This window comes from Phoenix dactylifera, chromosome 10 (assembly GCF_051530095.1).
Source record: "Phoenix dactylifera cultivar Ajwa chromosome 10, Ajwa_hap1_PhDact_Kaust_v1.1, whole genome shotgun sequence".
NCBI classification, from domain to species: Eukaryota; Viridiplantae; Streptophyta; class Magnoliopsida; order Arecales; family Arecaceae; genus Phoenix; species Phoenix dactylifera.
Window position 1 is genome coordinate 24,574,804 of NC_143199.1, and position 25,670 is coordinate 24,600,473.

Sequence of the window (25,670 nt, forward strand, 5' to 3'; positions counted from 1 at the left end):
TTGATAAATTCAGTCTTTTTTTATATCAATATGACATATTTCATAGAGTTGAGTGTCAATAGTTTGTAATTTTCCATAACTAGATGTCCATAGCAGATTTTGAAAAGTTAGGAAAAAGTTTGAGAATCGGTGGACACAATGATAACAAAAATAGATTCAAGAACTTCAAAAATCATCTCAATTTATTAGATGATTCACCATATTTTAATAAAAGTCCATGAAGTGAAATATCAATGAGTTAAGATTGCCCTTTAGAAACAGATTTAAATTTCATAGATAAAAAACTGACAAACAAGCACTATGTAGAGGTAGGTTTCATATGGGTGTTCAATTCTATATCTTGTTGAAAAGAATATAAAGGCATTTTAAGGAACCAACCTATCTTTTTTGTGTTCGGAAACCAATATATCATATGCTAAATATTTAGTATATGATTGAGAGCACTTGCCAAATTAATAAAGACTAGCCCACCTTTTCAAATGTCTATCACAATGTAGAACTCCTCAACCAAACCTTTCCCCTTGTCATCATATAAAAGCAGAAAAACTATGTGCCAAACGCAATGAACAAAAGAGAGGATCAGAATTAAATATCATGTCCTGAACTCTTTTTTTTTGTATTGTGTAATTTTAATGAGGATTGCTCATTTGGCATTCAATTAACGAAATAAACAGCTGATGGAATTGTTATCATATGCAGAAAGAATAATTTCTTCAATCAGGACATAGGATTTTTTTTTTTCCCTCTCTAGCTGAGTCAGTCTGATTGACAAAGGAAGAATGCTTATGTCTCGCATTGTACGTGAACGTACACTTTTTTCCTCCTCTAAGTAAAGAATTTATATTTCATGGACATTAGTGACTTTATCTAAATATTTATAATGCTAATGTTTGCATAATAGAGGGTTGGTTTTTGCTTCTATTTATTTGGCAGTTGTATTTCTTCGCAGGGAAAACCCTCAGAATAGAGTACCAACGGAACTGATAAATATAAGTATTGATGTCATTTCATATTTATATGGACTCAATCATACAAAAATGAAAAGGAGGATGAAACAAATAGAAGGGATACACCTCAACTTCGACAGAGTTAAAATGGAGAACAACAACAGAAATAAATATCCAAGGCGAGTCTAATCAAGTCATTCTGGGCAACTTGAGTTATCCACGTAGATGGGCAAGCTCTACATTATCATATACTTTTATACTGGTTTTTGTTATACTATAACATATCAAACTTTTTTCTATTTATGAGGAACTAACCTGGAGCTCTTCTGAATCCATAAATGAGACTATAGGAAAGAATAAACAATATAATATTTTGGTGTATATGCATATGTATATATATTTTAAATTTTGAAACCCCTTCACAATTCTATATGAAATAAATCAATATATGAACAAAGTAGCTCTTAGTTTATAATTTGTAATCTGTATCGATTATGAAGTAATCTTCAGCAGAGGTTTCATGATTGGAAAGATGCAGAACCTGAATTCAAATACAATCTAGAAAATAACCATAAGCAAAAAGAAATTTCAAATATTAATTTTTTTTGATGAAAAAGTTCAAGCATTAATTCATACATACAAAGAATACAATTGATTGTGTGAATGAGAGAAAGCTCAGGTTGCTTTGTCACTAGCTAAAGCTCCTTCTCTAGAATCCTTCTACTCATTGAAACCGTAAGAAGAGAACAAAATAATTGATGAGTAAAAAAAAATCTTAAAAGAAAAAAGAAGGATTCTTGAGTGAGAGAGCTTGTTATCATGCTTGTTGAACAACAAGCACCTTGGAAGCTGCCCGTTTGGATACGGCTGCTTGGGAAATGGCCCTAATGCACTTGCACCCATGTCGTTGCTTGGGTTTTGGTTGCGAAGGAAAAATAGAGAGGGAAGGAGAGAAAGAAGAGGATCGATCTGAGGGAAACAGGGAAAAATAGTGTATGGTCTTTAGACTAGATTAGGACTTGTGACTTAGGTAGGATTCTCCTATTATAACTTGGATATTTTTGAATAAATTCAAAGATCTATATAGAGAGAAACTTATTAGCATCATAGATTTAGAAGTTTTAGTCAAGAAAAAGAATCTAGATTAAGAAGAAAAGTTATACAAAATGAAAGTTCCATGCATTCATAAATTTTACTATAATATAATGATAATTTACTTGAATTGATATAATGGTAATTATATTAAAATTAGGAAAAAATACTTATACATGGGACTAGTTTTTCTTAATATCCTTTAAGTTTAAAAAAAATTAAAATGATCCCTGAAGTTAGTTAAGTGGTTCAATATGATCCGAAGCCTCATTCAACGTCTAACATTGTTAAGACATAGACATAAAAAATAATTTTGCCCTTACTTATCTAACTTCTCTATTCCTCTTCTCAACCCTCCCCACTCACCACCTTCTCCTCTTTCAGCACCTCCTCCCCTCTAAATCCTGCCACAGTCCTTATCCCTTCTCTCTATCCCTCATTTTCATCTAACTAGTTTCCGAGCTCCATCCACTTCCATCGCCTCCTTCTCTTCCAACAACTCCTCTTTAAATCTCGTCACTGTGCTCATCCATTCCCTTTATCCCTCCTCTCCATCTAACTTTGTCCCGAGTCCCATAGGGGTTCCACCTACTCACACGACCTCCTTCTCTTCCAACACCCCCTCTTACTCTCTAAATCCTATTGCTATCCTCATCTCCTCTTCATCTGACCCGATTCCAAACCCTACCCAATCGCACCACCTCCTCTTCGAACACCTCTTTCTTCTCTCCAAGCTCCATCATTATCCGCATCCCTTCTTTCCAACTAATCTGGTCCAGAGCCCCACCAGCTCCTCTTCTCATCCCTCCTTCCCGTCAACCTTCGCCTCATTGTCTCCTTCTCCTATCGCATCACCAACCTCCTCTTCTCCATTGCCGCCTCTGCCACCCCACTACTGTCGTTGCTCTCATTTATAGCATCTCCTAGACCGCCCTACCCAATATTGTCGTCCTCTCCATCTCCCATTGTGTATCAATGGTCATGAGTTGCACGGAGATCAAGGACCACAACATTAGCTAATACCCCATTATCTTCGACTATAGCATCATTAAAAAGTGCAACAAAAATAAAGGTATTTAAGTCCTAAAAGTCCCAGGTAAACAAAGATGGATGGCAAGACCATATTGAACAATTAAGCAACTTTAATAACCACTTTAAAACTTTTTAAAATTAAGGGATACTAAGTGAAATTGGATATAAGCAGAGAAGGTGTCTAAATATTTTTTTCTTAAAATTATTAGCTATTGATATACGACTTTTATTATTGTAAACTAACATTCCTAGATAAATTATAACGGACCTATCATAATAATTAAACTAGGAAAAGACTATCTTATCTTTCTTTAACATAGTAAGGACATTAATAGACTATGATGTATCTGAAAAACTCATCTCTCCTACAAAACATAATTGCTCTTTGATTTTTCTGGATTTATGTTTATGTAGCCTAATGTGGACTCCATTTTATTTAAAAATAATACCTAGTTAGAGTAATAGCTCTAAAAGGGAAAAAATTACTTTTAGATATTCCCATTTAAGTCTCTTATAAGCTAATCAACTAAGGCAATGATTTTTGGTCTAGATGGGCACACTTCTCATGGACCACGATCCATTTGATTGAGTTGTCCATATGCTCTCCTATGACTTAAAGTCTAGGGATGCAAATTATAACCATTTATTTTCTAAGACCTAGAGTAATTGATATTATGCTCCTTTTTCAAATCACACTAAGCATATCAGGCTCTTGATCAATTGCTTGTGAAAGCAAATAAAAAAAAAATCATATTTTTGTTTATCACTTTTTAGCCAATGCCTTTGTTGTCCTATTGTTTTCTGAAAATATGTGAGCAAAATTTGTATATCTCCCCCCTCTCCCACCCACCCCCCTCCCCTCCATATGTTAATAATACAAAAGAAAAAAGGGAGAAGGATTAGAAAATATAGGCCACATCCGATATAAGTCTGCAACCAATCCAAGATATCTGAGTGAGAGAGAGAGAGAGAGAGAGAGAGATGGGTCTAAGCTACGTGATCCCACTAAGTAAAGAAATAAAAAATAGGAAAAAAGAACTCACTCCATATATTTGAACTTTGAGTAGGAGAATGCCTAGAGTTCTTTTAAAATGAAAAAGACTCTGTATATTATAAAAGAGAAGCCACAATTTATAGTGTTAACTAATCAAGTTATTCTAAAATCTTAAGCTGATAGAAAAAGGATCAACAATATATATTGGGGTTAACACTTTTCTCATGTTCGGTCCAACTATGCATGTGGAGGAAAAAGAATAAAAATAATAGATAACCAGGATTAATTACCAAAATAACTAAAATAGAAATCCAAACTTATGATCTCCAGTAAACCTAAGCTCTGATAGCATGTTAACTAGTCAACTGATCCTAAAACCTTGAGCAAATAAAAAAAGATTAACAATACATTTCAAGTTTAATAAGTTTGATTATAATATATAGTTTCGACATAATTTGATCGGCTATACTTGAGAATTCATTAGGGAGTTGGCAATTCATATTTCGAACTCTATTAAGAGATGAGAGTCGGTTTGGACTCTATATTTATTTAGGAGATATGGTTGTAAAAGTTGATGTTGCTTCTTTCAAGAAGTCAAAGAAGAAGCAACTACAAAAATGTTAATCACCTACACAATGGATGCCCTAGAGATTAATGTTATTAAATTAGCTACCGGTAGAAATGAGGACTGATACCATCTCGAAATTTTTTTCAAAAAATATTAGTTTTATTAGCTATCATACCTTGTGTGATAACTCATCTTTATTTTTGAGAATGCCGATTGTGATGAGATCTAGCAATGGAGTCACTGGCCCTGCTTCTTTTAGGACCCTAGTTAAGTATCTCCTTCACTTTGATAGGAAGGATTTTCATAACTTAGGAAGTAATGATTTTATTAATTAAATTCAATGATTTTGATTGGTTTTGGATCCGAATTATTGATGTATTATTTAATATTTAAGAGATCATCATTCCTCTCCTTGTATACTTGTGCTGTTGTTGTTCATTCCTTGTAGCAACCCAATAGTCACTGCTCACTATGGACTCGTTTTTTGTTTGCGGGAAGAGAAGAAGAAAAGTATGATCAATAAAGAAATAAAAAAAATACCTTATGTTTGATTGCAGTTTTTTAAATTTTTTTTGAGAAAGTAGATTTCTCAAGAAAATAAAATTCTCATATTTTATGAAAAAAAGCTATATAGAACATAAAAAATATCCAATCCTATTGGAATTTGGGTTATTTTTTTTCGAAATACTCTTAAGCTTTTAAATAGAATGGATAAGTTCTTTTCTTTTGTTAAAGGTATAATATATATTTTACATAATTTTTTTTAAGAAAATAAATGCTCAACTAAATATAAATTATTTTTAAATATATTATTTTTATGACCAATAAATATGCAAAAATTATTTTTTTGACATCATACATAGTTTTTTTTGAAAAAAAAATTTAGTAAAAAAAAATATTCTTCCTCGAGCCGTGCACATTAAAATAAGCCAATGGAACCTCGGGTGGGGTTTAGACGTTCGGGTTTGGCAGTTTTCTTGTAGGATCAGAGTTAGGGTGGAGGATGTAGCCCGAGTCTTGCAGTAGGATCTTGAGGCAGGCCCGGACTGTGCTTGGGTCTGGCGGCTCGACCTTCACCTGCGACTAGCACTGTTTCTTTGGAAGGTGGTCTGGGACCGCCTTCCGACGAGATCGGTACTCAGTGGCTGTGGGGCGAGGATCTCCCCGTGCCCGACGCGTGGGGCCGATGAGACAGTTGAGCATGTGTTGTTACAGTGTACGTGGGCGAGGATGACCTGGTGTCTAGCAAAAATTTCATAGGATGTCTGGGGATTGAGGGATCAGTTCTTACGGGTCATGCGACGCTGGTCTGGCAGCCCCTAGCTGGCCCAGCGGCTATTGGAGCTACATGCATGGCTTACTAGATCTGGCTGGCCAGAAATGCTAGGACCTTTGGCGGACGCCGCATGTTGCCAAGGTTTGTAGTAGAGCGTGCGAGGGTACAAACAGAGGAGCTTAGTTACGGGACCTCGTCAGGTGGGCCTTTGATAGTTCGGGATATCTGGGACTCCCATTCCGCTCAAGTAACATCTCGTTTGGTGTTTTTCACCTGGGAACCCCTACCCCGAACCTCCTCAATGTTAACTTCGACGGGTCATTATAGGACAGAGGGAGTAGAGAGGGTGCCGGGTTCGTCATTAGGGACTCGAGTTCGCGAGTGGTGGCGGCCGGTGGCTATCAGCTTGCGGAGACCTCGGTCCCCAGTGCCGAGCTGAGGGCTGCATGGGAGGGTCTTCAATATGCACGATGAATGTTGCAGGCAAATCCATTATTATAGAGAGCGACTTAGCTACTATTATAGGGTGGATCCAGGAGGGGCCGAGGGTGTCGGGGTGGGACCATCCCCTACTCCGAGACATTTGGGCCATGGGCAGAGATAGGGAGGCCTTCCTGGCCAAGCATGTTTATAGGGAGGCCAATGGGGCCGCGGATTAGGTGGCCTCTTATGTGGCACTCTATGGATGCAGGGTGGAGAGCTTCCCCGGGCTCTCTGCGATATTTTGTTTGCAGTTTTTATTAGGTGTGTCGGTACTCGTGTACTATAAAAACTCATGAGCATGAGTGCAACTTTAACAAGAAAACCCTCACAATTTCCACATTAACCATTTACGCCTTCCCCTTCCTCCCGTTCTTCTTCACGTGCTCTTCCCGCAGCCATTCGAGCCGCCCAAACCCAGAGAGCTCGGCTCTCTCTCTCTCTCTCTCTCTCTCTCCCCCCCCCCCCCTCTCTCTCTCCCCTCCTCCTCCCCCCCTTCTCTATTCCTTTGAACGAAACCCTAACTCCTCTAAAACCCTAATCCTTCTTCCCTTCTCTTCCTCCCCCTTCGTTAATACCAGAATATACGGTTTCTAGCTCGATTGTTCCCCCTTTTCCTTAAATATACGGGATCTCCGCCATTGATTTTGTGATTTTTCTCGTTTTTCCCTTCTTGCTGATACTAGTTTCCCCTTTGATCTCGAATCGGTTTCTCTGGCGGTCTAGGGTTCGAAATTTTTTATTTTGTTCTCAATTAGCATGGCGGAGCGAGTGGATTGAGCTGATCCGAAGGGTAGAAAGGGTACTTGCTAGGGGCGGAAGGATGTACAGGGATCGAGGAGGGAGCGGGTCGAAGCCGGAGACTGGGAACCTTGATAGAAAGCGGATCAATGATGCCCTAGACAAGCACCTGGAGAAATCGTCGCCGTCTACTTCCAGGGGGTTGAACGGGAGGGAGAAGGAGCGGCTCTCCGTGCCGTCCACCTCTGCCGGGAAGCAGCCGGACCACCACCGGGACCAGCGCTCTGCCCCTCTTTCCAAGAACAAATGCTCAGATGGTTTCGTTCTTTCCCTTCTAGTCCAATTGCAATTCTTTTGATTTTAATCTTGTCTTAAATATTGTAATGGTGGTTGATATTGTGCCATGGAAGATATTTTCTGGTTCTCTCTATGTTGTCCCTATTTTTTTCGCCTGTATACAAGAGGTTTTTCAGACGGAAACTTTGAAACTTTGGATGATTTCTCCGCACTAGGGAGAGCAACATATATGCTAATTTCTGATATGTTTGATTGTTTTTGGTCATCGTGAACATTATATTGTGTAGTTCAACGAAGAAATCTGGGTTATAAATTAATTTTTGTTGAAGTTCACTGTCAAGAAATTCAGCAAGGTTTATATAATTAATTTATATAATTCTTATTAATGAACTCAAACTTTAATGCCTTCTATTGTCTAAGAATATCTGTCAGAATTGGAGATAATTTAGGCTTATCGAAGATAAGGAGAAGAACCTAGTTGTTTATATTAGTTTTAGTTCAATTTAAGAGAAAAATGTAAAAAAAAATAAAAAAAAACTTATTTGGTTTATTTGTTATAAGACTTGTGCAGTGGAAATTAAGTTACTAGTTTTGGTTGCCGATGATTGACCAAGACATTTCTTACTGTTCTCTGTAACAATTCATGTGTTCTTATTTTATAGTCACTTGCCGATTTATGACCCATAAATATTACTCTTGAAGCTGTGACAATGTTATTTAGACTATGTTACAAATTGTTGTCTATTTTGATGTCCGCTGGGAGATTTGACAATTCAAAAATAAGAGTTAAGAAAATTATAAACACATTTCAATAATGTGCATGATGTGTTGAAGCTCTGTTGCCTAGAATGTGGCCATGCTGTCTTTTTGAGCTTTCTTTCGATCCGTTTAGTTATGCTTTCCTTTTTCTTTTTCATTTTCTACAGAAGAATCTGAAACAGATAGTGAAGAGTCAGATGTTAGTGGTTCTGATTGTGAGGACACATCTTGGATTTCATGGTTTTGTAACTTAAGAGGGAATGAGTTCTTTTGTGAAGTCGATGACGAGTACATACAGGATGACTTCAATCTTTGTGGGTTAAGCAGCCAAGTTCCTTACTATGACTATGCTCTCGATCTGATTTTGGATGTCGAATCCTCTCATGGTAAGCATAAATGTGTCTTTATGAATTTAACTTATGAAGAAATTCTCTTTTGTAATTTCAAAGTAATGGCAATTATTGCTTCTACAACATGAGTGAATGACCCCTGGGTGATTGCAACTTCGTACAGTCTTGTCACTTGGGAGCATTTGTAAATTCTTTAAGTGTTTTTGGTTTGCATGCATGTAGACTTTTAATAGCTTATTATCAACATTTTCATCATAGTTATTGTTTTAATAGATAAATTGTTTCTTTTATTATATTTTTGTACTTGTACATCCTACTTACATTTTCTAGACTTCATTTCTTTTGGCATTGACACCCACTCAAGATATATAGCTTTTGGTTCATAGCTTGCTTTTTAGAACCATCAAGAACTTATCAGAAAGTAAAAAGCAATATCCTACATTGAAGAAAAATTATACAAAGAACCCATGCCTGATTGGTAAGAGGGTAGAAAGACTAAAGGATCATCGTTCATGAAGACACATCCTTCCACCAAACTAAACCTAAAAAAATTAGAAGTATTAAACCTTGTTTATAACAATATGCTTTTGCATGTCTATATATATCAAGGCTGCCCTCCACTAGACGAAGCCTTAAAAAAATAAAAAAAGTCAGCTGTTAAACTTTGCCTGTATATGATCAGAAAATAGAATAAAGTTTCATCATATGTTGCAGCTCATGGTGCCTTCTTTTCTTGTAGATTGGAGACAAATCATCTATTTTTGGATTGGGTAATTTGATACAAGGTTGAAAACTTGTTTTTTTGGTTCTTTTTCCTTCAGACTAGATAAGGATTTTGGATGGACCCAAACATGAAAAATGAATTTGACATATGTCCAAGAGTCTGACTTAGCAAGAGGAAATAAAGGAGATACGGGATATGTGAAAAAAAATAATTTTAACTAATATGTAGTAAATAATTTATAAAAGAATATATTCAAAGATATATCTATTATGGTCTTCCAATATATATGTCTCTAATCCAAATTTCCAAATTAGTCTATGACAAGGATTCAAAAACTGGTATTGTGGCTGGTACTGATTTTCTATCGGACCGATACAACATAGACCCGCTCTGCACTAACTCATGATACAGGGTTGTGTATTGGTACCATACCAGGTTGTAGTTTTGTCCATTTTTTGTATTTTTTTGGTATTTAAATTTCTAATATGCTTTTCTTTTGTTTTGTTTTTAATGTTTTAGTGGTATTTGAATTGGTGTGCGATACTGGAGTGTTGATATTGGTGTTAACACTTATTCAATCAACGTGGATCAATAAACAAGTAACTTTTATAAGTGAAAATGGCAAATAAGGTGTGGCATTGTAAAAAGAAGTATGCCCATTCACTTTATCTTAGGTTGAATGTCTATGGTCCTTGTAGACATTTGGGTATTGTTAGTGGTCCTTGGAGATTATACCAGCCTATATATTGTCCCCATCCTTGCTCGTCATATGATGTTTGATAGTGACCTGACTATGGCTTTTGATAGTGTGGTTGCTTGTAAGTTTTGTAGTGATAGGAGCTTGGCTATCCCTACTTAGGATAGCATCGTACAATGACCCCTAGCCATACCTATATCTGTAGGAGGGGTAATGTGGAGAGTCACATCCTCCAAAATATGATAACTAGAAGAATGCATACGAATTGTATGTGGATGGAGCATATTGCCCACTCTGACTATCTAATGCACTGAGATCTGCCTTCCACATATGATGGGATATGTTTTCCACTATAGCTATCCGATGCCTTGAAGAATTTGTTTTTGACGCCCATTCCTTTCGATCAACATAAAACCTCTCAAGTATCTAGGTGCTGCTCCTCATCTTTTCTCTCCCATTAAATTCTTTTCACTTAAGACTCCAATTTGCAAGTGCGCATAAAATTCTCCTACCCCCAAACATAACTTCTTGCAATTGATCCTCTGGTCTCTCTATGTATCCCCATAATCGTGATCCTATGTGCCTTGACCTGCATCTCCTTTAGATCCTCTCCTCTTATATGAGATTGTCTCCTTGTCATGTCCGGATTTTGTCCTAGTCCTGTGTTCTTGATCCTCATGGCATGCGTGTACTGTACCTCATGGATGAATGGGCTTTACCTTTGAGAAAACTACCACCACCTCCATACTTACCACCTTGTCCACCTCGACTTCAAGACCCACACTAGAATTGTCATTAGCACCATCACTAGTATAGTGGGATGATCTAGGCAAGCTGGGATCTAATAGCTCGGGTGTCTCTATCATCATCCGAAATTGATGTCGCCAGTTGCTTCTACTGGATCGACAATTGGTTCTTTTCCCTTCGACTTCCCATACCTACTGCCCTTTCGTTCTGCTGGCTAGACCCTCTACTTTAACTGGTCCTTGAGGCTCGTGCACCGCACCTAGACCCAAACATATGGCAATTGAATTGCTAATTAGAATTCTGTCTCTCCTATCGGGTCTCACTTGTGGTGTGAAATATCTTCACTACACATCTGTTCACATCGTGTACACGCTCTTCCGTTGAGATGGAATCTTTTGTCTCTTGTACCCTATCGGATCAACAACTAACTCGTTTCCCTTCGACTTGCCTTTCCTACTACTCTTTCCTTATGCGCTTGGCTAGTTAGAACCTCCACCTTGGTGGCCCTGGAGGCTCATGTCCTGCAGCTAGATTCGAACATATGGCGATTGAATGGCCTATCAGAATACTCTATCTCTTGTCAGGTCTCACACATGGTGTGTGAAATATTCTCTGCTACCCATCTGCCCAGGTTGTGCACACTTCTTTGCAAGGTCGGAGAAACCGGTACTGGACAACGTATCGGTTCTTCGGCGGAACGAGTCGGTACATGCTGTTTTGGGCCCATACCGAGAGAGAAAAATGCTGGAACCGGAGAACGAGAAGAGAAAGATTGAGCGGCGGCGGACGCTCATTCTCCCTCCCTCCTCTGCTCTCTCTCTTTTTCTTTTCTTTTCTTCTTCTCCGGCTTTGGTAACTAGCCGTTTTCAATGGCGCAACCGTACCGGTGAGCCACCGGTACAGCTCGGAACCGGTGAAACTGGCCGATTCGGCTTGGTTCCGCATTCCTTCCTCCTTTGTCATGGTTCTGTCTACTCGTGGAGGACTCCCTGGCTCATCAAGCACAGCCATGTCTTGAGCCTGCTGATCTTTAACCCATCCAAGCAGAGGATCCTTTTCATCACAGACAAAACATCCTCCAATGGGTCTTCTTGTCTGCTCTCCTTGCTCTCATTCAAGCGCTTCAATCCCAGCCTTATGTTGTAGTGTGGGCGCACCAAGTTATGCAATCTCTTGCTAGTCAAGCAATGCCATATGTTGTTATGGATTAAGGCAAAGGTGCTCCAATTCCACTCGCTTCTGTTGGACAAGACAATCTACGTGAGGACTTGAATGATAATTTCCTCAATTTGGTGCATCGATGCCCCATTGGGCCCACCATGTCACTATTGACTCCTAGAATAGTTTGACATGGAACTTACTTATTATTTTTTTTAAAAAAATATTATAAAAGGTCTTTAGGTCCATTTTGTATTTCGACATGATGTGGCTTGTTTGTTGGCATGGTTTGCACATGCTATGCTAGCCAATGACATGGACACTTAAATCCTTAGCAAAATCAAATTGAATATGCGACCTAATAAAGTTCATGGACATGTGATATCACAAAGTTATTGGTTTTGTCCATTTATGATCTCTTGTACAAAATTAATGGAGAGAGAGAGATGAAGATATATGTCATAGAATTAAAGTCAATTGGATGAAGTGGAGATGTGTTCTAGATACCATGCTATTGAGGCGTGCCTTGGTGCTAAACTTTAAATTGGGAAACAAAATGCATCTTGTACAAGGTTAATTGAAGAACTTGAAAATTGAAAAAGAACTTGGAAATTAGAGACTCTTTAAGGGAGAGACTTTTTAGGGGACAATCCCTTTTTTATACAAAAAAATTCTTTCTCCTGTTGGCCTGAGAAAGGTTTAATTTATAAAGAAGACTCCTGTTTTTTATTCTCTTTTCCCCCTTTTTCTCTTAATTCTTTCCTTTTCTATATTTCTTCTTGGTTTGTTATTTTTTCAGAAATCCTGAAAAAATTGGTTGTGTTTAAGCCATCATCCGAAGCTTTAAAAGGTTGCTATATGTGTTGTACATTCTACATAGTCCCACATTTTTTGAAAACTTAGATCTTTGAATCAGTGTTGGATTTGAACTCTGATTGGACAACCTGGCCAATGTTGCCTAAAATTTTGGATGGCTAAGCACTTGCCATCTAATTAGTTTATGCAAATTTATTTTTTTATTTTTTTTTTTGCTGAAAGCGTGTATTTCATACAATACGTGTACGAATACATCCAAGAAAATCAAAATAAAGCAACTCGCGGAGCGCATGTGGCAGCTCCTCCTCCCCTGACCAAAGGGTGTACCCTGAGTGATGGGCCGCATGGGCCGCCACCCAGTCGGCTGCCCCATTGGCCTCTCTAAATACATGCTGAGCCTGAAAGGCTCTCACATCTCTCATCATACTCCCTATGTCGCGGATCAAGGGGTGGTCTGTACCATCACCCGTCGACCCCCTCCGAATCCATCCGATAACCGTGGTGGAGTCGCCCTCCAAAATGATCGACCTGGCCCGCAGGATCATCCTCGCATGGCGCACACCCGCCCAGGCTGCGCGAAGCTCTGCCTCCGGAACTGACGTGTCGAACAGCTGACAGCCACCTGCTGCAACTACCCTGGAATGCGGGCCTCGTATAATAAAGCCAGCACCACCCCGCATACCACTGTCCAGCACCGATCCGTCAAAATTAACCTTGAGGAAACTCGGGGGTGGGGGCTCCCAGGTGAAAAACACCATCTGGTGGGCTGCCGAAGCAGAAGGGGGGCCCCAGGTATCCCGAGCTATCAAAGGTCTATCTGAAGAGGTGGTAGGTACAAACTCAGAAGCCTGAACACGAGCAAGCTCCGCAGCAAACCTCGGTGACACCCTGCGCTCACCGAGAGTACGAGCGTTTCTTGCCAGCCAAATCTGGTATGCTGTGCAAGTCGCTCTAATGGCCTCCTGACACGTCCACGAACTAGGTAGCCCCTGCCGTATCATATGAAGAAACTGTGGCCTGTCACTCCGGGCCTCCTGCGGGATCCCGGCCCACTGCCATGTCAATCTCGCCCATATACACTGAAAGAGCACGTGGTCTGCCGACTCCACGGCCCCACACGTCCCACACTCTGCAGGGATCCCCCAACCACGCCTGCTCAGCGCTGCTCTCGTCGGAAGGCGATCCCAGAACACCTTCCATAAGAAGAGTGCTAAACGCGGGTGGAGACCATGCCTCCAGATCCATGTGCAATCCGACCCCCTCTCCTGCTCTGACTGGAGGACACGGGAGAGGTCGCCTAGCCTGACTCTGGCCTGGCTCGATGTGCCCCATACCCGGACATCCTGCCCCCCACATCCTGGTAACGGAAGGGACCGGATCCTCGCTGCAAGGTGTACCCCAAATAGCTGTCGAAGTCTAGCATCATCCCACTCTGCTCCACCTCCTGCCAAAAGGTCACTGACCCGTAGTCCCTCTACTGCCTCTACATCAACCATGGTCGGCCAACTCCTCAATGGCAAGGTGTCCACCCATGGCTCACTGGTCACATCAATGCTCCGCCCGTCGCCGATCAGCCACCTGGTGCTCGATAATGCAGTCGGTAGGTGTCTCCCAATCTCACGCCACATGAAAGAGACTCGGCGGCCCCTCCATGCCCCCTCTAGGCCCCCTCGGCCATATCGGGCTACCATCACCTGACTCCAAAGGCTCTGTGGCTCAAGTAGGAACCGTACTGCATGCCGAGCGATGAGAGCCTCGCGCCTCTCCATCAGAGACCGCACCCCGAGACCACCCTCACTAATAGGGCGGCAAACCTGCTCCCAAGCCACCAAATGCACTCCATGGCCCCCACCGTGTGAGCCCCACAAGAAACTCCGAAGAAGACGCTCAATCCTCAACAGGGGCGTCTTTGGCATAACAGTGTTGGCCATGAGATACAAAGGTATGGATCCCAACACTGATCTAATCAAGGTCAATCTCCCCATCATGGATAGGGAAGATGCTCTCCATCCCTCAAGCCTGCTCTGTACCCGCTGCACCAGGCCCGAGCACTCTGCCACTCGCGGCCGCCGGCCACTGATGGGAACTCCCAGGTAAGTCAGCGTCCCCTCCTGCTCAGATATCTGTAGAATCCCCCGGATCTCCTGACGAACCCTGGTCTCCGTACTGGGACTGAAAGTAATAGCTGACTTCCGGAAGTTCACTCTCTGGCCAGACGCCATGCAGTAGTCCGTCACCACCCTGCGGAGAACCCGTGCATCAGCCACTCGTGCCCTGGTCAAAAGAAGGCAATCATCAGCAAAAAATAAGTGGGAAAGGGGTCGGGCACCCGGTGCCGGACTATACGGCACCAGCTCCCGGCTAGCACAAACTCTCTGCAAAGCTCGTGACAAGATGTCAGCACAAATGATAAACAAATAAGGGGATAAAGGGCATCCCTGCCGTAGCCCCAATGTGGACTCGAAGAACAGTGAGGGCGTGCCATTGACCAAGAGAGAGAACTGTGGTCCCCGTACACACCCCATGACCCATCCAATCCACTGTCTGTGAAAACCATATGCCTCCAGCGCCTGCTCAAGAAAACTCCACCTGACCCTATCATAGGCCCTCTCCATGTCCAGCTTGATGGCCATCAAGCTGCGCCGCTTCGATGCTCTCTGAAGGTCCCATATCATCTCCTGAGCCAACAAAACATTGTGTGAGATATTTCTACCTGCTACAAACGCCCCCTGCTCCTGGCTAATGATGCCTGGCAAAAGGGGCTTCATCCTGCCCACCATTATTCTTGCCACAACCTTATATAAAGTCGTACACAAACTAATGGGCCTAAAATGACTGGGCTCAACCGCATCCGAACGCTTCGGTATAAGCGTAACGAAAGTGGCCTTCCAATCCTTAGGCATAGCAGCCCGAGAAAAGAAACACTGGATAGCCTCCACCACACCTCGGCGGATAATGCCCCAGTACTGTTGAAAGAAAAAAGGTGGGAAACCATCGGGCCCTGGGGCCTTGTCTGCTGCCAGCGCCCAAACCGCCTCCTGCACCTCCTCCGCCAACACCGGTCGGATCAGGGATGCCCTCTCGACATCACCAATACCCGTCTCCACCCTCAGGGGGCGGTAACCATCACTGACCTCCTCATCCTCCGTCCATCTGGCACGGAAAAAATCAAATAAGGTCTGTCGGACCGCCTGCTCGCCCTCCACCCGGTGGCCCGACTCATCTCGTAAAGAGTGAATCATGCTCCGCTGCCTCCGAATAATCGTCGACCGATGGAAGAAACTGGTATTGCGATCGCCCTCACTCACCCACTGCACTCGGGATTTCTGACGCCAGAAGATCTCATGCTGCCGTAGTAGGGAGTGGTGAGTCGCTAGCAATCCCCGGAGGTTGGACATATCGTCCTCCGAGAGTACACCCCTCAGGTCCTCTTTCCTCTGCAGCTCCGTAATCGAGGACTCTACCCCCTCCACACGCCGAAATATGTCGCCCACAACCACACGATTCCAACGGCGGAGACGCCTCTTAGTCAACTCCAGTCGGCGCGACACCTGCTGCATGGCATCGCCACGCACCGGAGTACGCCATGCGTCACGAACTACGTCCCACGACTGGGGGTACGATAGCCAAACCTTCTCAAAGCGGAAGGGGCTATAGTGGGTATGTGCCGATGAAGTGGATAGAAGCAAGGGGCAATGGTCTGAAGCAATCCGGGGCAGATGCCTGACCCGGGAAGTAGGGAAACGGAGGACCCAATCAGGGGATGCAAGGGCCCTATCTAAACGCTCCCAGACTCTAGCGCTACCTGACTGGTTATTGCACCAGGTAAACTTTTGTCCGGAAAAACCTAGGTCAACCAGGCCGTTCCGCAATATAAAATCGCGAAACTCCCTCCTATCCATCCTATCTGTAAAGGCGGCACCCCCCCGCTTCTCATCCTCACCCTGAATACAATTAAAATCACCAACCATCACCATCGGGACACCCTGGGTGGCAAGGTTGGTGATCTCCTGCCAGAGGACTCTCCGAGCCCTGTAATCTGTACTCGCGTACACACCACACAGCACCCACGGAGCCGCTATCATGACTACTTGTTGGGGGCAATTGTGGAAGACATCAACTGTCATCACTCCTCGCCTCCAGAGGACCAAAATGCCCCCCGACAATCCCCGAGAGTCAACTGCGTAGGTCTCCCAATCCCTCTCCAAACGTCGCCTCAAACGTCCAAGTCCCTCACCGGATAATCGGGTTTCGTATAGGAAACAGATCTCCGGACAGTGAACCTGTACTAATCGCTTAAAGGATGACATGAAAGACGGCTTGGCCGCCCCCCTGCAATTCCAAGCTAGAATCATCATGGGTCACAGTCCACGTAGTCGGCCTCTGACCCATCCTCCCCTAGGGTCACAGGGACGGCCACCGGCTCGACGCCCTGGCCGCCCCCCTCCTCCTCCCCCCCGTGTGCAGAGAGAGCAGCACTCATGACTGCTGCCCTAACACGCTGCACAACAGTGGGTAAGTCCGTACCCCCACCCAACAGTAGTGGCTCGGCCTCCGCGGAAGGGGCGGAAAGACCCCCCGCCTCGTATCCGCATGAGGCCGCATCCACTGGCTGACCCAAGTCTGAAGGCAGAGGCCCAAAACGGAAGACTGGAGTCGTCTTGCCGCCGGCCTGCTGGTCAGACGCAATGTGGGCCCCCACCCCCATGTCAGACTGAGAGCGATCGCCCAACAGAAACTGGGCCTCCGGGCCCGCCCCGAGGAGCACCCGTAGATCTCCCGTGCCCTGGGCGTGTGGGCCCTGGACCCATGGGCCGCCCTCAGCCCTCACAGGCAGGGCTGCGTGGCCCATCAGGTCCCGGGCCCGCTCCCCCACCGCTGGAGAAGCTCGCAGGCCCGGGGCTGAACGGGCACGCTGCGCGCCCCGCGCTGCGGGCGCGCCTCTGGTCGCACCCGCCGGCCCGCGACCCCGGCGCCCCGTCCCCTGGGCCCGGGCGCGTTGGGCCGGCACCAGATCAGCCCGTTGGCCCACCGCGTGATGCGCGTGGGCCAGCGGGCCCATCATTCCCGGGCCCCGTTGCAGGCCCTGGGCCGCTGGCAGCCTGGGCCTCTTCTGTGACTGGGCCCGGGCCGCAGCTGATCCACCCGTCCCCGGATCAGCCCGCGGCAGTGCGAGCTCAGAGCTCATCCCCGAGTCAAGACTCGGTACCGAGTCTGTCGGCTCGAGCAGGTCGTCCCCGAGCCAGTCGGCCGGGTCGTCCTGAGGAAAAGCAGGCGGAGGAGCCAAAAGAAGCCCATCCCCCTCCGCCGCCGGTGGCGACCGGCGGCGCGCCAACTTGGCTGGCTTTTGCCAGCCCTCCGTGTCCGCCGGGGACACCGGAGCAGTCGGCGCAAGCTGCTGGTTCGCCGGAGATGGCGGTGGTCTCGAGGATGACCCAGCCCCAGGATCGGGTCCGGTCATCACCCCCGGCCGCGGCAGCAAATCCCCCCATGGGATCTTCTGCCGCGTAGCCACCATCCAGGGGCCGTAGACCGGCCCCTGGGCCTCCTCACCGCCACCCGGGGTCGGTGGATCCGCCATTCCCCCCATCTCCGTAGCCACCGGGGGCGCCTCCCTGTGTGCGCTGGACTCCGCCGGAAAACGGCACGCCGCTCCCACGTGCCCCATCCGCCCACAGCGAGAGCAAATGGTCGGGACATTCTCGAAGACGAAGGGCTGCCACCGCACCTTCGTCTTCCCCTGTATCAGAACGCCGGGCCGCAGTGGTTCAGTGGTGTCGATCGCCACTTTTACTCGGGCGAAACCCATCGCCGCCTGCTGCTCAGTGACGCCGTCCACCGCCACCGGCTGGCCCGCCCGCGCCGCTATGTGAAGTATAGTCGAGGTCGACCAGTACTCCGGGGGCAACCGCGGCAACCGGAGCCACACCAAAGCCCTCTTCACCGTGTCGTCCCCAGGCTCGAAATCAGGGACCCACGGGCTCATGGCGAGGAGTTGCCCCGCCACCACCCACGGCCCCTCACTGAGAGCCCGATCCCGGTCCTCCGTCGACCGGAATCTCAAAGCCAGGAAGTCGTCCGCAAGCGGGACGGCCACTACCTCCTTGAGCTTAGTGCGGGCGGCCACATCCTTGGCCACCCATTCCGCCGGAATCCGGCGGCCAAAACTGCGGGCGATCAGAGCCCGGCCCTCCCACAACTGCCGAGCTGCCTCAATCGGCTCCTCCGGAGGCCGCAAGACATCCGGGAAGCGTCGACTCAGGCGGTCCACTTCCTCGGCCGTGGGCCAATGGGTAACCCACGGCCCTGGCCTCGACCAGGCCGCAGGACGACCCCCCCGACCCGGTTGCTTACCGTTGCCTCTCGCCTCCTTCGTCTCCGTCGTGGCCGGCTGCTTCCCCATATTACGGCCGTCCACCTGAAACAGAGGTCAATATAAGCAAGTAATAGCCAAGTTACCAAGTATCCCTCCCGGCTATGGCAGCCGTGAAGGTCTGCACTCTCAGGATACCGCAGGCCCGATCCCTTTAGGCGCCGGTGATCTCCCTCCTCCGCTCGGCCCCTTGCCCGACTTGCTGAGGGAGTCGGAACCGCTCAGTGGGATTCAGAGCCCCGGTCTCGCAACCCCAGCAGTCGAGTGGACCACGGCGACCTGCCGGAGCTAAGTTCCCCGGCCGATCGCCTCACGAACACCGCCGGTCAAACTAGCCGTTGGCTCTCTCTCTATACTCCAGAGTTTCCTTCAGTTTCTTTCCTGTGATCGCGGATCTCTTTCCTTCAGTCAAACTAGCAAATTTATTTCGTTGGTTGATTCTTGCTGCAATTGAAGTTTGTTTGGTCTTGGGTTGAAAGGCCTATATAAATAGGCCTCAAGTCCATGGGTTCTCCTCACAAATTTATCCTGGAGTTTCAGCGAATGCTTGTGCAGCGATTGTCTCAACATGATTCGCACACAGTATAGTCCTTTTGAGCCTAGTTTCCTAGAGCATCCATTTGAGAGGTCCTTGGTAGATGAGAGCTGAGCTGCTCTACCATGGATGGTGGTTCCCATGATAGTGGCCCCTATAGCTTGTAATATCGGGTGAATCATATTGCTTTCAAGATATTGAATGATGAGTAATTAGCTGTTACTTTTTTTTTCCCGAAGAATCTTCTTTCTGGGGCTCTTCATATGATGCGTTGCAGTAATCACTTTGTCCTTTTTGGGTGATTAATTTTGATCAAAGCCTGCATAAAGTCATTTTAACTTGATTCAGATGGTGGGACTCATGGTAGAGCCAAGGAAGAGCGAACTTTGTTCTAGTAGAAAGGCTCTTGTACAAATAAGGTTAAACTAGCAGCCTCTTCTTATTTTGAAGGGGGCAATAAATTAATTGTACATGCTGCAAAAAGAATGTAAAGTGCCCATTTGAGAAAAAATAGGCCAGCATTCATGTAGCATGCAGCCATGTTTACCTTCAAGATTTCCTTCAACTTGTGCTTAATATCTTTGGTTTTAATGTTCTCCTTAGATCTTCTGGCTTAAGGGACTGGCCATCAATTAGGTTATCCATCCTTTCACAATGGGGGAAAATTTTAATAACACCATCTCGAAATCTTTTCTAGTTCAACCAATCTTAGCTTATTTGTATAAGGGTTTTACAGGCGTAGTGAGGAGCGAGCCTTCTTTGGTTATCCACATCTCTGGGCAAATTTGCTCGAGGACCACTTCTTGAATCCTTGCCCTTCTAGGACTCGTGATGCTCATAATCAACTCTCATGATCCTATGATTTAGCTGAAATTTTTTAACCATGTAACTGAAAAGGATGTGGCTCAAGGGTTGAAGGACATCTACCTTCCCATTTCATATCTTTTTGAATGTATATTGTTTGGTGCAAGGAGCCCTTGTAGTGCATGTGGCACACAAATATTTCAGGATGTTCAGAAAATTTGAGACCAAAACCCCGAGCTGATGTACTTGCCTAGGAGAGAGCCAAGTGGCAGATTCTTCTGTTGACATCGACAAGATCCAAGATGTGTTCACTCACTGGGATTTCATACAACAACCAGTAGATTCCAACTAAATTTGGACTGAATGACAGGCTTCTAAGATATTAATACTTGCGGTTATATGCTATGATCATTTGAAGATGATCCTCGAGCCATCAGCATAGGAGAAAGGTGACAACCTGGCCTAACATACCTAGTACAGAGTGGTGCCATGATGCCATCTTTGGTGGAGATTTGATCGTGTCCTAGAAGGTGCTGATGCAAGCATTGATCTTGAGAATTCCAAGCAATGTGGTCCTTGGTAGGAAATTTTAGTTAATAAATTCCTAGATTAGTTCCTAGATAATGTTATTAATCATTTCCTAGTTTGCCTTAGGTGTGTAAAAAATAATAAATGCAATGGCATTAAATTCTGCGATATTATTATCGCTTAGAATATTGCGCAAAGAGGGCCTAAGAAAGCAAGTTGAATGTGGTAGTATTAGAATGATGTTGATATGGATGTAGGGTAATCTTTGCAGGATACGGTGAAAGGTGAGAATTGAAGGAGCTACAAGAGATTCATAAATTAAAGATAAAGTAATCAAAAATTGATTGAGATGGTATTGGGCATGCACAACAAAGATATGAGGGGGCTCAGTATTAAAGGGTACTTTAATATGTGTTCAATGATATACAAAAATGGGGAAGTACCTAAGGTGATAAAAATGGAAGTTGTGGAAAGCATATGAAAAGCTTGAAATTGCATTCGAGGTAGTGTCAAATAGGAATGCTTGGTAAAAGAGGACTGGTAAAGCTAATGCAAATAGTTGGGATAAGGCTTGATGATTGTACTTACCGTATAGGCATTTGTTAGTATTGTATCTGTCATATTTCAAAGACTTCAAACTTGACTTTTTGTGCGCCTCCTGAGCTTTCGTTGTTTAGTGTGTTTGCACAGACTGCATGTATCTTTCATAACATCCCCATATCATTAGATTATTTTGCTATTTAAATATTGCAACTTGGTTTATATCTTACCATATACACTTGCATTCCTGACAGTGTATTAGGTTTTAATTCCATTCTTCTTGTGGTTTTTCCTAACAAAACAAATTTGAAGTTGCATAGCATGGGGAACTATACTGTTTCAACAAGATATTTTCACACTTAAAAAAACCTCAGATGAATGATCATATTTCTCCATTTAAACTCTTTTTCATTGTAGTCTTTTTTCGAAATTCCTACACATGCTAGTAACCAAATAAGTTTTGTCAATAAGTGTCACATGGAACTTACAAATGCTATAGTTAATTAGTATTGTTGTTGTTGTTATTGTTGTTGTTAGTACTATTATTATTATTATTATTAAATGATATTTATCACTTAACTGGCCTCATGTATTCTAGAATTGCTGATCTTATGGCAATAAGTTAGTTCTTGGTCTTTTATTTTCTTTCCCAACACAAGGGTGTGCCAAATTTTTACATGCATGACCTTTAACATTACTTTTGGCCAGTTATATAAACAATTTCCTGTACCTTAGGCCTTCAAACTCATTGGTGGTACTCTTTTAAGGTTTGGAAGTATGCAACTATTACATTTTTTACTAATAAAAAATAACTCATGCCATATCTGCTGATATGGAGATCTGGTTGTACCTCCTTTGGTGTCAAAATTAGTTTATGACACACTATATGATTAATATGCTAAGCGAATTTCTTGCAAAAGTAGAGCTGGCATTTTGCTCTCCGTGTTTGTGTGTGTGTGTGTGCATATGTAAGTTTGTATGTAATTTTACAGTCTGCTAATTATAATTGGTTTTGGCCATGCAAATGCCCAGGTGACATGTTTACTGAGGAACAAAATGAGTTGGTTGAATCGGCAGCGGAGATGTTATATGGTCTGATTCATGTAAGATACATATTAACCAGTAAGGGGATGGCTGCAATGGTAAGCTATCTCTTGGCTTTGATGATTGTGTTGTTTGGTTTAGTCTACCAGTTGCATTTGATAGTCCTATTGGCTTGAAAATGACTGCTTCAAATGACAACTTCTACAGTTAGACAAGTACAAGAATTATGACTTTGGAAGATGCCCAAGAGTTTATTGCTGCGGTCAGCCCTGCCTTCCAGTTGGGCAATCAGACATTCCTCGATCTAGTACTGTGAAAATCTACTGCCCAAAGTGTGAAGATATATACTACCCAAGATCTAAGTACCAAGGCAGTATCCTTTAAATTTAGCAATATTTTTTGAACTTTTAACTTCTTCATTAATAAATGAATAAATAAATATATCTTTACATGCATATGCACGTAGAATCTTAATTTGTAAGAGAAGAAACCTATCAGTGTAAAATGAAAGATGAACCATCTAAATCGAGGACCTGCATCATTTATCATGATTTAAAATGCTTAAAATGCTTTCCTACACATCAAGTGGATATGAATAGTAGCAATGTTCTCTGATTTATGGGAAAAATCTGGAATTATTCTTGCTTTTTTTCCTGGCTGAATGAATCTTCAAGTCATGCCTGTATAATCGAAATAATCAAGCATTATTAAATTCTTAAATTATACACGGATTCTTTGATTTTCATGAGCTATTGATACTATATATCTATGGATTACAATGCAATGATACTATATATTGGTGTAGGTGCTCGTGTTTTTGTGTCGATCTTTATTGTTCTTGCCTCACTCATTCTATAAATAAATATTTCGGGAATTGTTTTTTGTTTTTCACAATTCTTTTTGAATGTCTAACTATCCGAACTCTTTTTAAACTTTCGACGAGGTTGCTTGATTTTTTTCAAATTCTGAATTTTCAACCCATGCCTACTTGTTTTCAAATGCTGCACTTGTGACTATGGATACAACGTGGATGGTACCAGGAAAGTTAGTGTGCTTGGCTGACCACAGGAATTGGCAATCCTCAGTTGACATGGAACTCATGTTAAATCTTATGATTGAAATCTGTGGATTGTACTTCAAAGCTGAAAGTCAAAAGTAAAACTTCGTGCCATGCCATTCAAACTATACATGTTCTTTCTATTAGGCACAAGTAGCAGACATACAAAATATATGTTTGCTATTTAAATGTTTTAGGTCCTGATCAATGATATAAATTTTCTTGTTTTGTTGCACATTATTTGATTTTGCACTGTTGGAATTAAGACAGACCATTTCAGCAAGTCTCCCTCTCTCTCCCTCTCTCCTTCCCTCCCTCCCTACATCCCTCCCTCCCCACAGACAGACACGTATCAGATATTCTTGACGCTCCATGTTAGATCTAGTGATTAGCATCGAGGGCTGCCTAAATGCATGGATGGCAGCCCAATCTGCCTAAGGAAGCAATAGATACAACATTTGCATTGTTTTGACATTTTAAACCATGCTTATGCATCTGTAGCTTTCCATGCTATGTAGCTGTGTGTTGGACAGCTTTGATGAGTTTTTTTTGCTTATTATGAAACTTTGATAAAAACTAAAAAACCAGGGCTACTTTTCTAGTTTGGGCTTTCTTTTATGGGATTTTTTTTCTTGACATTGTATAGATGTTGATGGAGCTTACTTTGGCACCACATTCCCTCACCTGTTCCTAATGACATACGGACACCTGAAGCCACAAAAGCCATCACAGCGATACGTTCCAAGAGTGTTTGGCTTTAAAATTCACAAACCATGATGTTGGAGGAGGATTGTTCTATCAGAAACAGCTCATAAGCTTTCCTCATTCTTCTTTATTAGAGATGTTCTGGCAAGCGCAAAACTGCAAGGTGATTAGTTTGCAGGATCAAACTGATTACCCGTTTTATATGAGTAAACATCTGAAATGTGCTGATCTATTCACTGTGCTATAAGGAAGCTATTGTTTTATTCAATATTAGCTGTAACAGGAGCGCCTTCTTAATTTTTATGGTTTGAGGATTATTTTCCTGCCTTCATTGTTGTAACATTCTGTATTGCCCTTCAATGGTTGGATGCATGTTTGCATACATAATCTCTCTCTCTCTCTCTCTCTCTTCAAAATAGTGATGTCAATTAGTGTTATTATTGTGGCATGTGCTCCTGCGTGCTAATTGCTGCTGTCATCTACCGTACCTATAATGCCAGCAGATGTAATTTGCTGGCTGTTGATTAATGTTATGAATATTGTTATCATAGGTTTAATTTGTGCTTCTGTTTTTAATTTTATAGGATTATCACTCAGATGCATTGTGAAGGAATTTTAGTGCGGAGCTGCAAGATGATTTTTTTTTTCTGCTTAAATTATTGCCTGTGAATTGAGGGGCTTTCTCTGCACTTCACTATTGAAAGTCATACCATTCAGACACAGGTGCAGCTTGTTGAGAAGGTAAGATGTAGTAGTTAACCAGATGATGATATCAAAAAAGATTGCAAGCAGCTACTTGAAGGCATGGGAGTGTGGCTGCTGAGCTTCGTTACCACTCTAGTCTGTGCAGGGTCTGTCTGTCTTCGCATATCTCTTGCACCCAAGCTCTTTATAAGCATCTGGTCTATCTCTCCTTCCTTTCGCCCCTACTGTTTCTTTTGTTCCAAGGAGTGCTTCATTGTTTCCCAATTCTTTGTTGTACCTTGTCTCTTTTGTGCGTCTGGTTAGAACTCAGAATTCCTGGGATAGCCATCAGGGTACTGAATGCTTGACAGGCTTCTTGGTGGAGCAGATGCCCTAGCCAACTCAGCTTAATAAATGGGTGACATGTCTTAGCCTTATATGATTATCGCATCTGCAGCTTGAGCCTAGGAGTGAAGCGATGGGTGAGGCTCTTATTTCCACAGCTACGTTTGTATTAAAAGCATATGTTATGAGAAATGTTCTAAATTTATCAAATAAAAACATTAGATTGCCGGTCAACCTAGATTTTCTATGAAAACATATATTTTCGCGCGAAAACTACTCAAAACCATATTTCTTAATTTTAACAATTTCAAATCTATCGGTTATGCTTTACTAGATTGAACCTTGATCATTTATATGAAGAAAAAAAGGGAACAAGT

The 25,670-nt window shown here is 43.4% G+C and overlaps 1 protein-coding gene across 5 annotated transcripts; it reads left to right on the forward strand.

Annotated features, from left to right (window-relative positions):
* The first annotated feature begins 6,704 nt into the window (after window positions 1-6,704).
* Window positions 6,705-25,527, forward strand: LOC103716339 (casein kinase II subunit beta-1). Of its 5 annotated transcripts, XR_015969362.2 has the most exons (7): window positions 6,705-7,447; window positions 8,354-8,572; window positions 22,491-22,600; window positions 22,710-22,875; window positions 24,206-24,427; window positions 24,849-25,005; window positions 25,106-25,527. XR_015969362.2 is itself a non-coding variant. In XM_088705625.2 (5 exons), exons 1-5 carry the CDS (start codon window positions 7,213-7,215, stop codon window positions 24,881-24,883), a joined length of 762 nt encoding a protein of 253 aa, XP_088561751.2. In that variant the 5' UTR covers window positions 6,705-7,212; the 3' UTR covers window positions 24,884-25,099. The 5 variants fall into 5 exon arrangements, 2 of the variants coding, with proteins under 2 accessions (XP_088561751.2, XP_008802517.3); XR_605507.6 differs by having other exon boundaries at window positions 24,849-25,527; XR_605508.6 differs by having other exon boundaries at window positions 22,710-22,872; window positions 24,849-25,527.
* The last annotated feature ends 143 nt before the right edge of the window (window positions 25,528-25,670 follow it).

Excerpts from the sequence above, each read along its gene's own strand:
- LOC103716339 (XM_008804295.6), top strand. The coding sequence starts at position 7,213 with ATGTACAGGGATCGAGGAGGGAGCGGGTCGAAGCCGGAGACTGGGAAC. Across the intron at positions 8,573-22,490 it reads GGATGTCGAATCCTCTCATG|GTGACATGTTTACTGAGGAA; the intron begins GTAAGCATAAAT and ends GCAAATGCCCAG. Across the intron at positions 22,601-22,709 it reads GTAAGGGGATGGCTGCAATG|TTAGACAAGTACAAGAATTA; the intron begins GTAAGCTATCTC and ends CAACTTCTACAG.